The 17,948-nt window shown below is 42.7% G+C and overlaps 1 protein-coding gene across 2 annotated transcripts in view; it reads right to left on the bottom strand.

Moving 5' to 3' along the window:
- ZC4H2 (zinc finger C4H2-type containing) overlaps nucleotides 1-16,911 on the bottom strand; it is a 31,197-nt gene extending 14,286 nt beyond the window's left edge. Inside the window, exons 1-3 of one of the 2 annotated variants that reach the window (XM_058197197.1) lie at nucleotides 16,673-16,911; nucleotides 2,697-2,868; nucleotides 191-363 (exon numbers count right to left, since the gene is read on the bottom strand). In XM_058197197.1, the coding sequence (XP_058053180.1) occupies nucleotides 191-363; nucleotides 2,697-2,868; nucleotides 16,673-16,725 (398 nt within the window). In that variant the 5' untranslated portion in view covers nucleotides 16,726-16,911. The remainder of the gene's footprint in view (nucleotides 1-190; nucleotides 364-2,696; nucleotides 2,869-16,672) is intronic. The other variant, XM_058197195.1, reaches the window with a different exon arrangement.
- Between the last annotated feature and the right edge of the window lie 1,037 nt (nucleotides 16,912-17,948).

The following is a 17,948-nucleotide window of genomic DNA, read 5'->3' as shown; positions in this document are numbered from 1 at the left end:
GCAAGAAAACAACCAAGCAGACAGCACCAAGGAACCCTCATTTCAACACTGAGCTACAAATGCTCTCCTTTACTGGTACTCCCAGTATACTCTTTCATGCCTCCATGGACCTTTTCACTTTCCTCTCCTTACTTCTACCAGACCCAGAAATGGACTTTAGAACATAAAGGTCAGTGTCTTCTCAACTTACTCAAGAGAAAGTTTTTCTTCCTCTTCGCACAAATCAGGCAACCTTTGCAAACCCAAAGTCATTCTCAAAGCATCCACATGTTCTTTGAGAGGCTTGTATTCCTCATGGAGACGGCGTGTTGATTCCAGGAGCTTGTTCAGGTCATTCTCGGACTGTTTAATTGTGTTCTCCATCTGGAAGAGAAGCAGGAGATCCAGTCTTTGAACAGATCTCTCCCTCATAGCTTAATGACTGGTCCCAATCCTCCAACTTGAGATCACAGAGGGTGATCGTGGTGGTCTCCCTCTAATGCTAGGCTTTCTTTTCTCATGTAAAATGTTCCAGAGACAGCAGAAAAATAGGGAAGAGGATGTATCTTACTGGGTACAGAACACAGAAAAAGAAGGATGTGGCTGAAATTTTCCCCCCAGCTTAGTGTGCTTTAGAACTGCAACCTGCAGAGTTTTCAGCTAGCCACAGTAGATTGGCAGGAAACTCTGGAAAATACAGCAAGGTCACCTTGAGAATATAAGCGGGACTTCCTGGTTGGCTCCGTTGGCAATGGAGGTGATCTGTCTGATCACCAACCTCTGGATCATGTTGGACCGCTAAGACAGCGACAATCAGCTGTCCAGCGGTTCGAAATTCCCCCTCTTCGGGCGAAGAAGAGGAGTTGAGCGAAAGAAGCAGAGGTAGAGCTTCCCTAGAACTCCTGGAAGACACCAGGGGGCTCGAAGGGTTAATATTGGAAGAAAGAAGACTTACCTACAATTGGAGAATGGATTAGTAAAGTATCAAATTTAGCAGAAATGGCAAAAATTTCTGCCTACTTGAAAGACTGTACACAAAAAAAATATATTTTGGAATGGAGAAAGTAGATTGATTATATTCAAAATAAGTATCAGATTAAAAAATATCAATTAGTTTTTGAGTGAAGTTAGGAATTGCTATGTATTAGAGTTTAAGAAAGAAGGGAATTGATAGTGTGATGGTGTGAAATGGAATATGTTTTATGTTATATTTTAGATTATGTTTGTTAGTTACAATACCCTGTATTCTGTTCTGGGAAGTCTCGGGGAGAGGGAGGGGGGAAATGGCGGGGGGGGGGGAAGATTATAAATTGATTGATTGCCATTGTACAAGAATAATGGTAGAATTAAACAAGTTGGAATGGTGTAAAGTTGGGACTGCTCGGTAACCATTCCCGAAGGGAAAGGATAAGGAAAGAGGAGTAAAGAAGGAAAAAAGTAGGTAGGTAGGTAGGTAGGTGGGAAAGAAGGGAGGGAGAAGAAAGGATAGGAGGAGGAGAAGAAGGAGAAGATAGAGGGTTAGAAAGGATGGTAGTGAGAAGTGGGAAAGAGGAGGGGAAGTAGGAAAGCGAGGAGAAGGATGGTGGGGAAAGTCGAAGAAGGATGAGAAGGGTAGAAAGGATTAAAGGGGGGAGTGGCAGTCGAGCAGCCCTGATGGAGTATAATTTGAGTATAGGATCGATTGTTGGATAAGTGATTGTATTGTACACTGGTCAAATTGTGGGAATTATTATGGAAAATAAAAAATTTTGCTCTGAAAAGAATATAGGTAATCCTCAATTTACAACAGCTCATTTAGTGACCATTCGAAGTCACAATGGCACTGAAAAAAGTGACATGACTGTGTTTCACACATACAACTGTTGCAGCATCCTCATGGTCACGTGATCCAGGAGCTGTGGTGGTACAGTGGATAGAATGGAGTATTGCAGGCTAACTCTGCAATACTCCATGGAGTTCAATCCTGACCAGCTCAAGGTTGACTCAGCCTTCCATCCTTCTGGGGTCACTAAAATGAGGACCCAGATTGTGGTAAACCGCTTAGAGAGGGCTGTAAAACATTATGAAACGGTATATAAGTCTAAGTGCTATTGCTATTGCTTATTTGTACCCTATGACCATCATTAAGTGTTGTAAGTATTGATGAAGGTATCTTTTCTTTTATATATGAGAGCATATGCACCAAGACAAATTCCTTGTGTGTCCAATCACACTTGGCCAATAAAAATTCTATTCTATTCTATTCTATTCTATTCTATTCTATTCTATTCTATTCTATTCTATTCTATTCTATTCTATTCAGATGGTTGGCAACTGGTTCATATTTATGAATGGCTCAGTGCCCTGAGATCACGTGATCCCCTTTTGCGATCTTCTAACAAGCAAAGTCAATGGGGAACCCAGAGATACTTAAACTTTATTACTTACTTAACCGCTGCAGTGATTCACCTAACAACTGTGGCAAGAAAAGTCATAAAATGAAGCAAAATTCACATAACAACTGACTCATTTAATGCCAAAAATTTTGGGCTAAGTTGTGGTTGGAAATTGACGACTATCTGTATAAAAATTGATAGCAACCATTTGCTGCAGACAGGGCTTTAAATCCTCAAGCCTTTTCCCTTTGCCCACTGATGAAAACCCTCCGCAAAGTCCCCTCTAACTGTATCAGCGCCCAGAAAGTTTCAACCGGAATTTCTTCCTGTCCCTCCACTTACAACATTGATATCAGCATGGATGAGTCTCAATTCCTCCACGTGGGCCATCTTTTCTTGCAGCAAGAGATCCATCTCCTGTTTGTACTCCTTCAGGTGCCTCTCCTCGGATTCCAGAGCCTCAAATTCTGCCTTCAAGCGAGCTTTGATCTTTTCCATCTGCAGCGTTTTATTTCTAGGGAGTAGGGGTGGGGAGGGAGAAATGGAGAAGACAGAGAAGCTGGGTGACATTTTCAGAGTCGCCAGAAGCAGCGGTGAAATCCGGCTGGATCTATCTGGCTCGCGCGAACCGGTAGTGCCACCAGCGGGAGGCTCTGCCCACCTTCCAGGATGTCATTACATCCTGTTTTTTACCCTCTACGCATGCGCAGAAGAGGCACACACATTCACACTTCCGAACTGGTAGCGAAGGTAAGTGCATTTCACCACTGGCCAGATGGTATTTGATCGTATCTCACTGCAAACAGGATGTTCTGTCCTCCCTTGCCTCCGTCCGAGTGATGGCTTCATTAGCCGGCACTATCAGCTCTGGCAGCAGAATAGCCAGTGTCTGCCAAGAGCCTCCATTATCTTCCACGGCGCTACTGAGTCACCCAGAAACAAACTTCAGCTCTTAATCAGTGGATTTGCCTGTTACAAAGAGACACAGCAGCTCTCGCTGCCTTTTATATCCTGTGGGGTGTGGTTCCACGACTCAGCACTTCCTGGCCCTGCCCCACCCTTGCTTCTGTTGTTCCCTCCTCTCCTGCCTACGAAACCTAGGGTCCAGTCAGGCCTGATTGCCGTCAGCTGGGTCTGAAGGTGTGGCCTGGGGGGTGGAAGAGTCAGGGGATGGAGGCCTCATTATTTCTTCCATCTGGCCTGCTTCTGGCTCCTGAAGCTGAGCCAGGGAAGCCGGTGCTCCCGAGGTAAGTCCTGACGGCCCTTCCCCCTCACTGTCCAAGTCACTTTCTGGCAGGAGGCCTGGCTCCAAGTCACTTTCTGGCAGCAGGGCCGGCTCGGGGGGCACAGACACAACACAGAAGTCTGGCAATGAGAGAGAAATGGAAGCTTAGCTTCCAAACCACGAGGTCTGCAGGGTGTGGTTATGACATCAGGATGGTCATTGTGATGATGGACTAAAGCTCTACATATTTGCAACCTATCATGTTGACTGTCTATGAAGATTGTCAGTCATCCAGGTCATGGTTGGCCCAAAGGTGCTGTTTTCCAAAAGGCACCTAGACTTTCTTGGTTTTCTTTGAAGATGTTTCGCTTCTCATCCAAGAAGCTGCTTCTGGCCGAATGGTGGAAAATGGAAGGATTTATATATAGTCAATAGAGTCATTAAACTATACGTACCACAAACCACCACCAAAATCAGAAAAAGCAAATTACCCATATCAATAAAAAAGCTCCAATCCAAAAAAAAAATCCCTCTGGCGAAGAAACAAAACCGGCTATGTAACCAACTTCAGAAACTGCTACAAAAATATATGCAACCAAATAAAAATTGAATGCACCAATTACCACACCAAACAAGAAGACCTTCTGCGCACAAAATTCAATCGTGCTTTTTATAATTTTGTGAACAACAAACTTAAAGACTCGAGATCCATTCCACCCCTAAAAGAATCTAACGGCAAAGAATATAATGATGAAACAGTTAAAGAAAACCTCTTTAACACATTCTTCTGCTCAGTATTTGTATACCCATCATTCCCCAGTCGTACCAACGAGTACAATGATCTAACACAAATAGATTTCACAGAAGATAATGTCAAAAAGGCCCTTCGCAAACTGAAACCATTTCTATCTATTGGACCTGATGATCTATGTGCATACTTCTTAAAGAAGCTTTCTACTAACTTAGCAGAACCTCTAAGCATAATCTTTGAAAAAGCTTTCACGACCAGCTCCCTTCCCAAACTATGGTCACTAGCCATGGTCATCCCTGTCTTCAAAAAAGGAGACCCCAGCCTAGCTGAAAATTACAGACCAATCTCTTTATGCTGCGTCACCTGCAAAGTAATGGAATCAATCATCAACCAATCCATTACCCTCCACCTAGAAACAAACAACCTACTCTCTAATAAACAATTTGGTTTCAGAAAAAAATTATCCTGTAATTTACAACTTCTACACTGCAAAAACATATGAACTACAAATCTTGATCAAGGCAAAGCAATAGATGCAATTTACATTGACTTCTGTAAAGCTTTTGACTCTGTGGTACATGACAAACTTCTCCTTAAACTAAAATCCTACGGCATCTCAGGACCATCTGTTACAATGTCCTTCCTGTTGAAGACTACTTCAGCTTCAATCACAATAATACACGAGCACACAATAGATTTAAGCTTAATGTGAACCGCTCCAATCTTGATTGCAGAAAATATGACTTCAGAAACAGAGTTGTTAATGCCTGGAATGCACTACCAGACTCTGTGGTCTCTTCCCAAAATCCCCAAAGCTTTAACCAAAAACTATCTACTATTTACATCACCCCATTCCTAAGAGGTCTGTAAGGGGCGTGCATAAGAGCACCAGGGTACCTACCGTTCCTGTCCTAATGTTCCCTTTGATTGTATCCAATTTCATATAGTTATTACATACTTATGATTGTATATATGTTTATATATCGTATAGTTATTTCATGCTTATGCTTATATATAATGTTGTGACAAATAAATAAATAAATAAATAAATAAATAAATATTCAGTCAGAAGCTTCTTGGATGAGAAGCAAAACATCTGGTGGCTCAACAGACTAAGACAGTCTGTTATTAACACAGCTGCTTGCAATTACTGCAAGTTCAAGTCCTACCAGGCCCAAGGTTGACTCAGCCTTCCATCCTTTATAAGGTAGGTAAAATGAGGACCCAGACTGTTGGGGACAATAAGTTGACTTTGTATATAATATACAAATGGATGAAGACTATTGCTTAACACAGTGTAAGCCTCCCTGAGTCTTCGGAGAAGGGCGGGATATAAATGCAAATAAAAAAAAAATCTTCAAAGAAAACCAAGGAAGTCCAGTTGCCTCTTGAAAAAGAGGCACCTTTAGTGTGCTGGCATTTGCTTGTAAGAAGATTTTAGCAAATGGCATTTTGTATATTGGAAGTGAAAATTAAGGAAATGCTTATTATAATTGCTGCCGTGGAACCTATAAGAAGAACATAACAAGCTACTTTTTAAATGGAATGAATAAGAACTGTTAATGATTTTTTTTTCTTTTTACCTTTTTCTTTATCATAATGTTTAAGAAGAAAAGTTTATTGAATTTTTTTTTCTCTTTTTGGTAGATTTTATTGTTTAAAAATGGCTCTTAAGCAAACAGAACTAACTACTAAAATCTTGGGAACTTCTTCAGTTCAAATATGATTTTTTTTTTTATAGGAACTTTTGGAGGCTTATCTTTTCTTAATAAGTTTTTAAACAAGAGATTTTTACACCAATATATCAAAGATTGGAAATTCTTTATTGTTAGATGTTAAGCTGATTGGTGAGCAGATGGTGGAAAATGTGTAAGATAGAAGACAAGGGGAAGGAGAATGCTTAAGATGTGATTTTGATGGTATTTTTATATATATATATATATATAGGGTTTTATATATATATATATATATATATATATAGGGTTTAATTTTTATAACTGATTTATTTTGGGTATAAGGTGTTACTATTTGATATATGTGAGGTATAAAGGAATGGGAAGATGGAATATTGTTTAACTTTTGGAGGACAGATAGAAAAATTTATGGATGGTATTTGGTTAAATAGAATTTAATTGTTATAATTGATATATTTTGGATATAAGTTATAAGTATAATTTTAATAATGTTATTTGACAGATGTAAGGTAAATTGAAGAAATATTAATATTAGCAATGCTATTTGATTTATGTAAGTGATATTAAAGATATGAGAAGATAGAATATTGTTTATTTTTGGAGATTGGATAAAAATTTAAGAATTTAAGCTGGAAATATGAATTATATTTGGGAGACTGTTTAAGGAAGAAAGGTATATTATAAAAGAATTTCTGATGAATACTGGAAGATGGAATATCGTCTTGGTCTTATTTATTTATTTATTTATTTACCGTATATACTCGAATATAAGCCGATCCGAGTATAAGCCGAGGTCCCCAATTTTACCCCCAAAAACTGGGGTAAACTGGGGACTCGAGTATAAGCCGAGGGTGGGAAATGAGGCAGCTACCAGTCGGGGAAACCCTCCCTCCCTCAGCCGAGAAGGCTGGCGGCTCCCCCGCCCCGCCCTCTCACTGCACCGGCAGGGCTTCCCTGCGCTAATGCAAAAGCCCGCCAAGTTTGCGCCATCCGGTATAATGTGAAAAAAAGAAGAAAAAAAAACTCGAGAGTGCCGATATACTGAGTATAAGCGAGGACGTTTTCAGCACAAAAAACGTGCTGAAAAACTCGGCTTATACTCGAGTATATACGGTAATCATATTTTTATACCGCCCTATCTCCCAGGGGACTCGGTCTTGATCGAAGAAGATTAAAAACTATAAGATTCTGAAGACTTCAGGAGTGGAATGGATTGATATATATTTGGTGTTAATCGATGAAGATTGGATATTAAAAACTATGTATTTTATCGATGAACTGGAAATACTAATTTAATATGGAAGATTCTGAAGATTTTAGGAGTGGAATGGACTGATATATAATGGACTGGAAGAAGAATGTACTTTTTTGTTTCTGGAAGGGGAGTTAAGGTCTTAGAGAGAGGAATGACTATGGATTATGAATTACATTGTATTTTAATTTATGATTGTTAATTTTATACCCTGTACTTTGTTCTGGGAAGTCTCGGGGGGGAGGGGGGAGGGGGGGAGAGGGGGGGAGATGAAGGATCAATGTAAAGGAATGATTGAAGATATGTAATTAAGAAACAGAAATAATTTGAAATGAAATCAGGGCTGCTCAGCTGCCATTTCAGAAGGGAATGGAAAGGGAGAGGAGAGAGTGAAGGAAGAAAGTAGGTAGGAAAGAGAGAGGTAGAAGAAGGGGAAAGAAGAGGAAGAAGAAAGGGGAAAGAGAGAGGGTTAGAAAGGGTGGAAGAGAAGAGTGGGGAAGGAGGAGAGGATGTAGAAAAGCGAAGGAGAGGAAGGATGAAGAAAGTAGAAGAAAGTAGAGAAGGGAGGAGGAAAGGTTTGTTAAGGAAGGAAGTGGTAGCTGGGCAGGTCCAAATAAGTAACAAATGAAAGTTAGTGACTAATGTTGAATAAGAGACTGTATATTGAATAGGTTGTTGGAAAATGGAAATAAAACTTTTTTATTAAAAAAGAAAAAAGAAAAAGAGGCACCTTTGGGACAACCATGTTGACTGTTTTAGCCACATCCTGTTCAACTCATGATTGCTGGCATTTTGCAGCTTGGATTTTGTGCAAAAGCAGGACAAATGAGGTATGTCCATTAAGCTACAGTTAAACCATCCATGGTTTAGAGCAGGGATCCTCAAACAGTGAGCCTTGGCCGCCTTTTGGGCCTGCCTCTTGGCTTCTATGGGGCCTCTGGGTGCCTGCCACATGCTCGCCTTCCCCTTTGCCTCGGGCCTTTCCTCCACAGCTGCACAGCCTTTTCTTCCAATTCTAGATACACCTTGGCACTTGCAGCTGTGGGAGCCCAGCACTGCGGTTCCCCTCGCTCCAACCAGCAGCCTCTGCTTGCGTCAAGAAGCCGGCGGCAGGAAGCCAAGGATGGGCACAAGGTGATGTGCTGCTTCTGTGTCAGTTTGGGCAGGGACCAGAGAGCCATGCAGGGAAGGCTTGCCTGAAAGAACTACGGCAGAGCCTCGCAGCTTTTATTTGCCAGCTGGCCTCTGGGTAAGGCTCCTCCTCCTCCTCTCCCCTTCCTCTTTCCACACGGTCCTGTTTTTCCAAACACCTGGGCTGGGCTGGGCAACAATTCCCAGGGAGGCGCCCCAACTGAGGATGCTCAGGCTGTATTCTGTGGCTTGCATAAACAGCTCCCGCCCCTTTCAAAATGGCCACCCAGCCGCTTCCCTCAGGCACCCAGGACCAGCTCTTCTGAGAACCAGGGAAGGGGAGACAGACGCATCAGCAGAAGAGACGGGCTTCAGTTGCTCATTCTGTTGCAACCCCAAGCGACTGACCTCAGCTGCGGCTCACTGGTGCTCTGTCTGCCAGGGGATCGGAAGCAGCAAAGTGCCGTCTTCCGCTGCATCCCTAGGCAGAGCTCCAGGTGGAAGGGCTTGTTTGGTCCTGGGCTGGAGTGATGAGGAGGCAATGGCAATGGCATGAAGGGAAGCCACGCGATCGGAGGCCCAGCTGCTGCAGCATGCAATAAAATTGTCATCTTCGGTGCCACTGGCATGATGTGCCTGGCCACCCTGGCGGCCACTCAACAATCAACTGGTGGAGGGTGAGGCAGGGCAGGGGGTGTGAGCCTGGGGGCAAAACAAGCATGGGACCCGTAAAGGGGCACGCTGTCCCCCTGGCTGCAAAAGAATGCACTCGAGACATGGCTGCTTCCTGGAGAAGCGGCACAGTGGCTCACAATTTGAGTACCGAAAGATCAGCGTCTTGCATTGTGGCTGCTGAAATGAATATGAGAAGCCCAGCCAATGTTTTCAGTGTGGTTAACATCTCCAGCCCAATGAGCTTAGACCATCCTGTTACCATAACCAGCCCTTTGTCCATTAACACTCACCACACCTATTTACCAACTCCAGTTACTGCTTCAGTGAACATCACACATCCAATCACTATCACCTCACCAATGAATCTCCCAACACCAATGACATCAGCTGGCCCTTTAAAATATAGCCATGAGACCTGTGGAAAGCATGCCTTTCCTTCCCCAGGCCTTGCGAACCTCTCCCCACACCCCATGATAAAAACCAACAACATCACATAATATAACATAACAACAGAGTTGGAAGGGACCTTGGAGGCCTTCTAGTCCAACCCCCTGCCCAGGCAGGAAACCCTACACCATCTCAGTCAGATGGTTATCCAACATTTTCTTAAAAATTTCCAGTGTTGGAGCATTCACAACTTCTGCAGGCAAGTCGTTCCACTTATTAATTGTTCTAACTGTCAGGAAATTTCACCTTAGTTCTAAGTTGCTTTTTTCTTTGATCAGTTTCCACCCTAGAAAAAACCTAGAGCAAAAACTTTATGCAGTATTAAAAAGAATAAAAACGGGGGCTGCTATGTATTGTTTAATGGACTGCTAAATTGGCCATGCCCCCAGTCACATGACCACCTAGCCAAACCCACCCAGTCACATGACCACCTAGCCACCCCACCCCCTCCAGTCCGCGTCCGCCCCCAACAATCTGAGGGACTGTGAGTTGGCCCTCTCTTTAAAAAGTTTGAAGGCCCCATGGTTTAGAGCAATGTGTGACCCCCCCAATACCCAGATCCTACTAGGTTATTCATTTAATTTGCTTGGTTTCAGTTTACGATGCGGTGCAAACTGCCCCATGGTTGGAAAAATCATGGTTTGCAATTTGGTGGAATATACGGATTCCGCCAATCTTAAACGATGTGTGGATTCACAATTAAAGACAAAGGGTGCCTCAGAGACCATGCTTAGTTTGGAAGTCACCATTGTGAACTGGAATCCCATCACCTCAAAATCCCTGACTGGATTTCCTCTTAAATCTTTTTGAATCTCAACAACAGTTTAAAAGAACTTCTCTGTTGTATTACTGAGCATTAGAAAACTTACTGATTTACTCTAGGTAGTCCTCAACTTACGACCACAACGGAACCCAAAATTTATGTTGCTATATGAGACATTTGTTAAGTGTGTTTTGTACCATTTTATGATCTTTCTTGCTAGTTGTTAAATGAATCATTGCAGTTGCTAATTTAGTAAAACAATTAAGTGAAACTGGCTTCCCCATTGACTTTGCTTTGGTGACTTTCTGACAAGCCCGTTTCACTTAATTGTGTTACTAAATTAGCAACTGCAATGATTCACTTTTCTGAGTGTCATTGTAACTTTGAATAATCACTAAATAAACTGTTGTTGAGGATAGTAAAATTTACAGGTAATCCTCGATTTATCACCATTCATAAAGCAACCGTTTGAGGTGATGATGGTGCTGAAAAAAAGTTACTTATTCCTCATACTTATGACCACTGCAGCATCTTTACAGTCATGTCATTGCAATCTGGACACCAATGGGGAAAATAGCAGTGAAGATCCCAAATCACAATTATGTGATATCTCACTCAACAACTGCAACAAAGAGGTCATAAAATCAGGTGCAGTCACCTTATGCCTCACTTAATGACCATGTTGCTTACAACCATTTTTTTAAGTTCCCATTGTGGCTGCAAATTGAGGATTACTGATTAATTTATCAGTTATAAACAAACAATTATTTTTAATCTTATGAACCTCTCCCCACACCCCATGATAAAAACCAACAACATCACATAATATAACATAACAACAGAGTTGGAAGGGACCTTGGAGGCCTTCTAGTCCAACCCCCTGCCCAGGCAGGAAACCCTACACCATCTCAGTCAGATGGTTATCCAACATTTTCTTAAAAATTTCCAGTGTTGGAGCATTCACAACTTCTGCAGGCAAGTCGTTCCACTTATTAATTGTTCTAACTGTCAGGAAATTTCACCTTAGTTCTAAGTTGCTTTTTTCTTTGATCAGTTTCCACCCTAGAAAAAACCTAGAGCAAAAACTTTATGCAGTATTAAAAAGAATAAAAACGGGGGCTGCTATGTATTGTTTAATGGACTGCTAAATTGGCCATGCCCCCAGTCACATGACCACCTAGCCAAACCCACCCAGTCACATGACCACCTAGCCACCCCACCCCCTCCAGTCCGCGTCCGCCCCCAACAATCTGAGGGACTGTGAGTTGGCCCTCTCTTTAAAAAGTTTGAAGGCCCCATGGTTTAGAGCAATGTGTGACCCCCCCAATACCCAGATCCTACTAGGTTATTCATTTAATTTGCTTGGTTTCAGTTTACGATGCGGTGCAAACTGCCCCATGGTTGGAAAAATCATGGTTTGCAATTTGGTGGAATATACGGATTCCACCAATCTTAAACGATGTGTGGATTCACAATTAAAGACAAAGGGTGCCTCAGAGACCATGCTTAGTCTGGAAGTCACCATTGTGAACTGGAATCCCATCACCTCAAAATCCCTGACTGGATTTCCTCTTAAATCTTTTTGAATCTCAACAACAGTTTAAAAGAACTTCTCTGTTGTATTACTGAGCATTAGAAAACTTACTGATTTATTACTCTAGGTAGTCCTCAACTTACGACCACAACGGAACCCAAAATTTATGTTGCTATATGAGACATTTGTTAAGTGTGTTTTGTACCATTTTATGATCTTTCTTGCTAGTTGTTAAATGAATCATTGCAGTTGCTAATTTAGTAAAACAATTAAGTGAAACTGGCTTCCCCATTGACTTTGCTTTGGTGACTTTCTGACAAGCCCGTTTCACTTAATTGTGTTACTAAATTAGCAACTGCAATGATTCACTTTTCTGAGTGTCATTGTAACTTTGAATAATCACTAAATAAACTGTTGTTGAGGATAGTAAAATTTACAGGTAATCCTCGATTTATCACCATTCATAAAGCAACCGTTTGAAGTGATGATGGTGCTGAAAAAAAGTTACTTATTCCTCATACTTATGACCACTGCAGCATCTTTACAGTCATGTCATTGCAATCTGGACACCAATGGGGAAAATAGCAGTGAAGATCCCAAATCACAATTATGTGATATCTCACTCAACAACTGCAACAAAGAGGTCATAAAATCAGGTGCAGTCACCTTATGCCTCACTTAATGACCATGTTGCTTACAACCATTTTTTTAAGTTCCCATTGTGGCTGCAAATTGAGGATTACTGATTAATTTATCAGTTATAAACAAACAATTATTTTTAATCCTTATGAACCTCTTTAGATTCGCTCATGGATGAAATTCAAAAATTTTCCCTACCGGTTCTGTGGGCGTGGCTTTGTGGGGTGTGTGTGTCATATGACTGGGTGGGCGTGGCGAACTCGACATCACTCATGTTGAGGGGCGCCTCACCCGGCCCCTCCCCTCCCAGTCCTTATCACAAATGGCAGGAAAATGGGGAGGGGGATTTTCCTGCCTACCATCCTTCCATCAATCTGTGCTGAGCTTCAGGAATAGATGACAGGCAGGAAAATCCCCTTCCCCATTTTCCTGCCTTTCACGAAAATGGCTCCATTCCGAGCGTTCAGCGTTGCAATCCTGGGATACACTGAAGGTTCAGAATGGAGACTTTTTCGCGAAAGATAGGAAAATGGGGAGGGGGATTTTCCTGCCTATCATCCATTCCTCAAGCTCAGCACAGAATGAGGGAAGAATGGTAGGCATGAAAATCCCCCTCCCCATTTTCCTGCCATTCACGAAAAAAGCTCAATTCCAAACTTTCAGAATTGCAATCCTGGGATATGCTGAAGGCTCGTAATGCCTCTGCTTCAGCGCAGAATGACTTTCGCCCATCTCTTTCTGGGCATGGGGCTTCTTCCTGTTGGGCCACTTCCCAAAGCTGGCAGCTCTGCAGTCAGCCACTTTGCTTTTTCCATCTTTTTCCTTATTGGAGGCTCGCGTGGGGATACCAGCAGAAGGTAGAGGCAGAGACATGGGGGAGGCAGAGGCGATCTTAATGCACCAGCCCCTTCATCCCAGTCTCTTGGCTTGCCTGCAGCTGCACCGAACAAGCATCAGCACAGGGCGTCTGGATTGCCTGCCTCCCCCATGCCGCTGCTGCTGCTGCATAAGCCTCCCACGAGCCTCCCCAAAAGAGGGAAAAAGCAAAACAGCTGGCCATGGAGCTGCTGGCTTCAGGGAAGCAGTCCAACAAGCAGAAGCGCTGCGCCCAGAAAGTTGTGGTGGCCCAAGGGGCTAGCGGGCTGCAGAGGCAAAGGTGAGCTCCGGGGCAGTAGCAGCACTCTGGGAGGGAGGGCAGATATCCTGGACCTGCACATGCAGTGCCACTGCTGCCACCCCTTTCAGCCCCAGTGCAGTGGCTGCGTCTGCTCCAAGGGCTGGCCGCCCATCTGCTGGCTGGGCCCGAAGTGGCGCATCTCCCATCAAGGGCTGGATGTGGGACCAGACCTTGGAAGGCAAGTGGGCATGGGGGACCGCCGGGAAGGCAGGCAAGCATGGCAGGGCTGTGGGGAAGGGAGTAGGCTGCTTACTCCCTTCCCCATGGCCGAGCGGCTCCGACATGCTTGCTTGCCTGCCTTCCACGCAACCTTCCCAGTGGTCCCCGTGGCCAGTTTGTGAAGGCAGGCAAGCACCCAGGTAAGTGGGCAGGTGGGGTGGGGCCAACCAGGGTTGGTTTCTACCAGTTCGTCGAACCATTTAAAATAGCTGCTACTGGTACGCACGATCCGGTCCGAAGTGGTCAAATTTCACCCCTGGATTTGCTCCTTTTTCATATCTGCCTTTATTTTAGGAAACTGGATTTTCCATTTTACTCATAAAATGGAGTAAAGTTCATTTAGCAACAGTTTTGCTGAGTAGAACTTTTGGCCCTTAACTCTCTGTTAAGCAAGTTATGCCCCATTTTATGACCTTTCTTACCTTTCTTTGTTAAGTGAATCACTGCAGTTGTTAAATTATTAACATCACCTTTAAGTGAATTTGGCTTCCCCATTGACTTTGCTTGTCAGAAGGTCACGAAAGATGATCACATGACCTCGGGACACAGCAACCATCATAAATGTGAATCAGTTGCCAAGCATTCAAATTTTGATCGTATGATTATGGGGATGCTACAATGGTTGTAAGTGTGAAAAATTGTCATGTCACTTTTTGCAGTGCCATTGTAACTTTGAACAGTCACTAAATGAGCTGTTGTAAGTCAAGGACTACCTGTAATAGGACATATAAATGAGTAAATGATATCTTGTCCATCCATGCATTGAGTGGTTTCCTCCCAGATATTGGTCCAAACAGAATGCATCAAAGGTTCTCTTTCCCTTTGCAAACTGTTCACCGCAAGATCCATGCCTACAAACCTCCGTCACAAATGGAGGGCCAAACCACAACAATACAGTTGTCCTCGACTGACAACAGTTCATTTAGTGACTGCTTCAAGTTACATTGGTGCTGAAAAAAATGACATATGTCAATCTTTCACATTTACAACTGTTGTAGCATCCCCATGGTCACGTTATCAAAATTCAGACATTTGGGAACTGGCTCATATTTATGACGGTTGCAGTGTCCTGCAGTCATGTGATCACTTTTGGCATGCTTTTTATAAACAAAGTCAATGGGGAAGCCAGTTTCACTTAACAACTGTGTTACTAATTTCACAACTGTAGTGATTCCCTTAACAACTGTGTCAGCAAAGGTCATAAAATGGGGCAAAACTCACTTAACAAATGCCTCTTTTAGCGATAGAAATTTGGGGCTCCATTGTAGTCGTACGTTGACGATTAACCTGTACAACCTCCTTATCAAGCTTCAAATGACCCAAAGCCTCCTTCCACAACTCCAATGTGTCCTTGACAACTTTGGAATGGATCTGTTCCCTGCCTGTTTTTCCAAGCAGCTCTTTTCCAAGGGGCGTTAGGCTCAGCATCTTCCCTGCTCTGTTCACAAACAGCTCCCTTGTCTATAGAGATTCTCAGTCATCCAGGTCATGGTTGTCCCAGTTGCTTTTTCTAAAAGGCAGTGGACTAGCCTTGTGGTGCAACCAAAACAATCTGGAAGTGAACACACTCAAAACCGTAGAAATGGTGGTAGACTTTAGGAGAAACCCTTCCATACTTCCACCTCTCACAATACTAGGCAACACAGTATCAACAGTAGAAATTTTCAAATTTCTAGGTTCTATCATATCGCAAGATCTAAAATGGACAGCCAACATCAAAAACATCATTAAAAAAGGACAACAAAGAATGTTCTTTCTGCGCCAACTCAGTAAGCTCAAACTGCCCAAGGAGCTGCTGATTCAGTTCTACAGAGGAATTATTGAGTCTGTCATCTGCAACTCTATAACTGTCTGGTTCGGTTCTGCAACCCAACAAGAAAAACACAGACTTCAGAGGATAATTAGAACTGCAGAAAAAATAATTGCTACCAACCTGCCTTCCACTGAGGACCTGTATACTGCACGAATCAAGAAGAGGGCCGTGAAAATATTTACAGACCCCTCGCATCCTGGACATAAACTGTTTCAACTCCTACCCTCAAAACGACGCTATAGAGCACTGCACACCAGAACAACTAGACACAAGGACAGTTTTTTCCCGAAGGCCATCACTCTGCTAAACAAATAATTCCATCAACACTGTCAAACTATTTACTGAATCTGCACTACTATTAATTTTTTCATAGTTCCCATCACCAGTCTCTTTCCACTTATGACTGTATGACTGTAACTTGTTGCTGGCAATCCTTATGATTTATATTGATATACTGACCATCAATTGTGTTGTAAATGTTGTACCTTGATGAAGGTATCTTTTCTTTTATGTACACTGAGACCATATGCACCAAGACAAATTCCTTGTGTGTCCAATCACACTTGGCCAATAAAAAATTCTATTCTATTCTATTCTTTCTTGTTTGGCTTGAAGACATTTTGCTTCTCATACAAAGAAGCTTCTTTTGTTCTGACCGAATGGTGGAGAAGGTAAATTAAATTATATTCTCCACCATTCAGTCAGAACGGAAGAAGCTTCTTGGATGAGAAGCAAGGTATCTTCAAAGAAAAAAGATAATTTGCAGCTGAGAATGTTTTGTGCAAAATCAGCCGGCATGTAAACGCTAGGGATGGGAAATCCGGGTGTATTCCTGGGTTAGGAGGAAGAAGAGATCCTCGGCTGGCTAGAAGAAGCTTCCCGCCCCGCTCCCCGCCGCGGTCCTTTCTCTTGCATAAACATGCCCCCGCGAAAATGGAACCAAAGAGAGGGGGCGAAGTGATGCATCTGTATGCAAACTCCTCTCTGCACCCCCTTACCTGATCTCTTTGATGCTTTCGAGTTTGCACATGATCTCCTGCTCATCACCCATTCTGCTGCGCTCACAATGCGAGTCCCTCGCGCGGAAGATGCAAAACCCCAGCGCGGAAAAGCGAGGAAGAAGGGAAGGGGGCGATGCCAAGACAATAGCCCTCGATGCACCGCCCGCGCCGGCCTCCTGGGCGCGGACTGCAGCTGCGGAGAGCAAAACCTCTCGGGACTTGCAGTTCCAGCCACTGTAGCCCGACAGGTTTTCATGGGCAGTCGGGACTACATGTCCCGCCATGCAAAGCGCGTAGCTCCTGCCAGCTGTCTTCCGGCAACTATTTCTTTTCTTTTTTAATTTTTGCATCTGTCCTGTTTCATTTTGCATTTGTGCAGGTGAGGGTGGCAGGTCGTTGCAGGAGGGAAAGAAGCTTTTTCCTAAACAATGTTAGAGGCGAAAGAGAGAGAGATATATGCTTATACTTCCTTATATTTACTCATATATGTGTTTATATACTATATAATCTTTTTTGTATGATACATTGTTGTGACAAAATAAATAAATAAATAAATAAAATAAACAACTTAGCATGCCGACCTCCTCTGCTTTTGCAACTCAAATGAGCACAGCGTCTCTCAATCTTGGCTACATTAAGACATATAGAGCTTAATTCCCTGAATTCATGAATAACTGGGGACTTCTAGGAGTTGAAGCCCACACATCTTAAGTTGTCAAGATTCACCTAAACGTTCTTTTTTCCAAAAGGCAACTGGACTTTCTTGGTTTTTCTTTGAAAACGTTTCACTTCTCATCCAAGAAACTTCTTCAGTTCTAACTGACTGGTGGGGAATGAAAGGATTTATATTCTTTGCAGTCATCTCCACCAATCTCAGAGTGCTAACATATGACTGCAAAGAATATAAACCCTTTCATTTTCCCCAGTCAGAACTGAAGAAGCTTCTTGAGTGAGAAGCAAAATGTTTTCAAAGAAAAACCAGTAAAGGCCAATTGCCTTTTGAAAAAAAAAATAACCTTTGGCATAACCATGACCCGGATGATTGAGAAGCTCCATAGACATTGCCAAAATTGGGTAACACTAATATATCTGAAAGAATAGTCCTTAGATCTAATAACAAAATAATTTCATGAGTGTAAATAATAAATCCATACTGAGAGCAAATCAGCTAGAACGTATTCCATAGTTGCCACCAAGAACAAGGAAACTATGGAATAAGTTCTAGCTGATTTGCTCCCAGTATGGATTTATTATTTACAGACACTCATGGAAT

Source organism: Ahaetulla prasina, chromosome 11, assembly GCF_028640845.1.
Source record: "Ahaetulla prasina isolate Xishuangbanna chromosome 11, ASM2864084v1, whole genome shotgun sequence".
NCBI lineage: Eukaryota > Metazoa > Chordata > Lepidosauria > Squamata > Colubridae > Ahaetulla > Ahaetulla prasina.
This window is presented reverse-complemented; position numbering and strand designations above follow the sequence as displayed.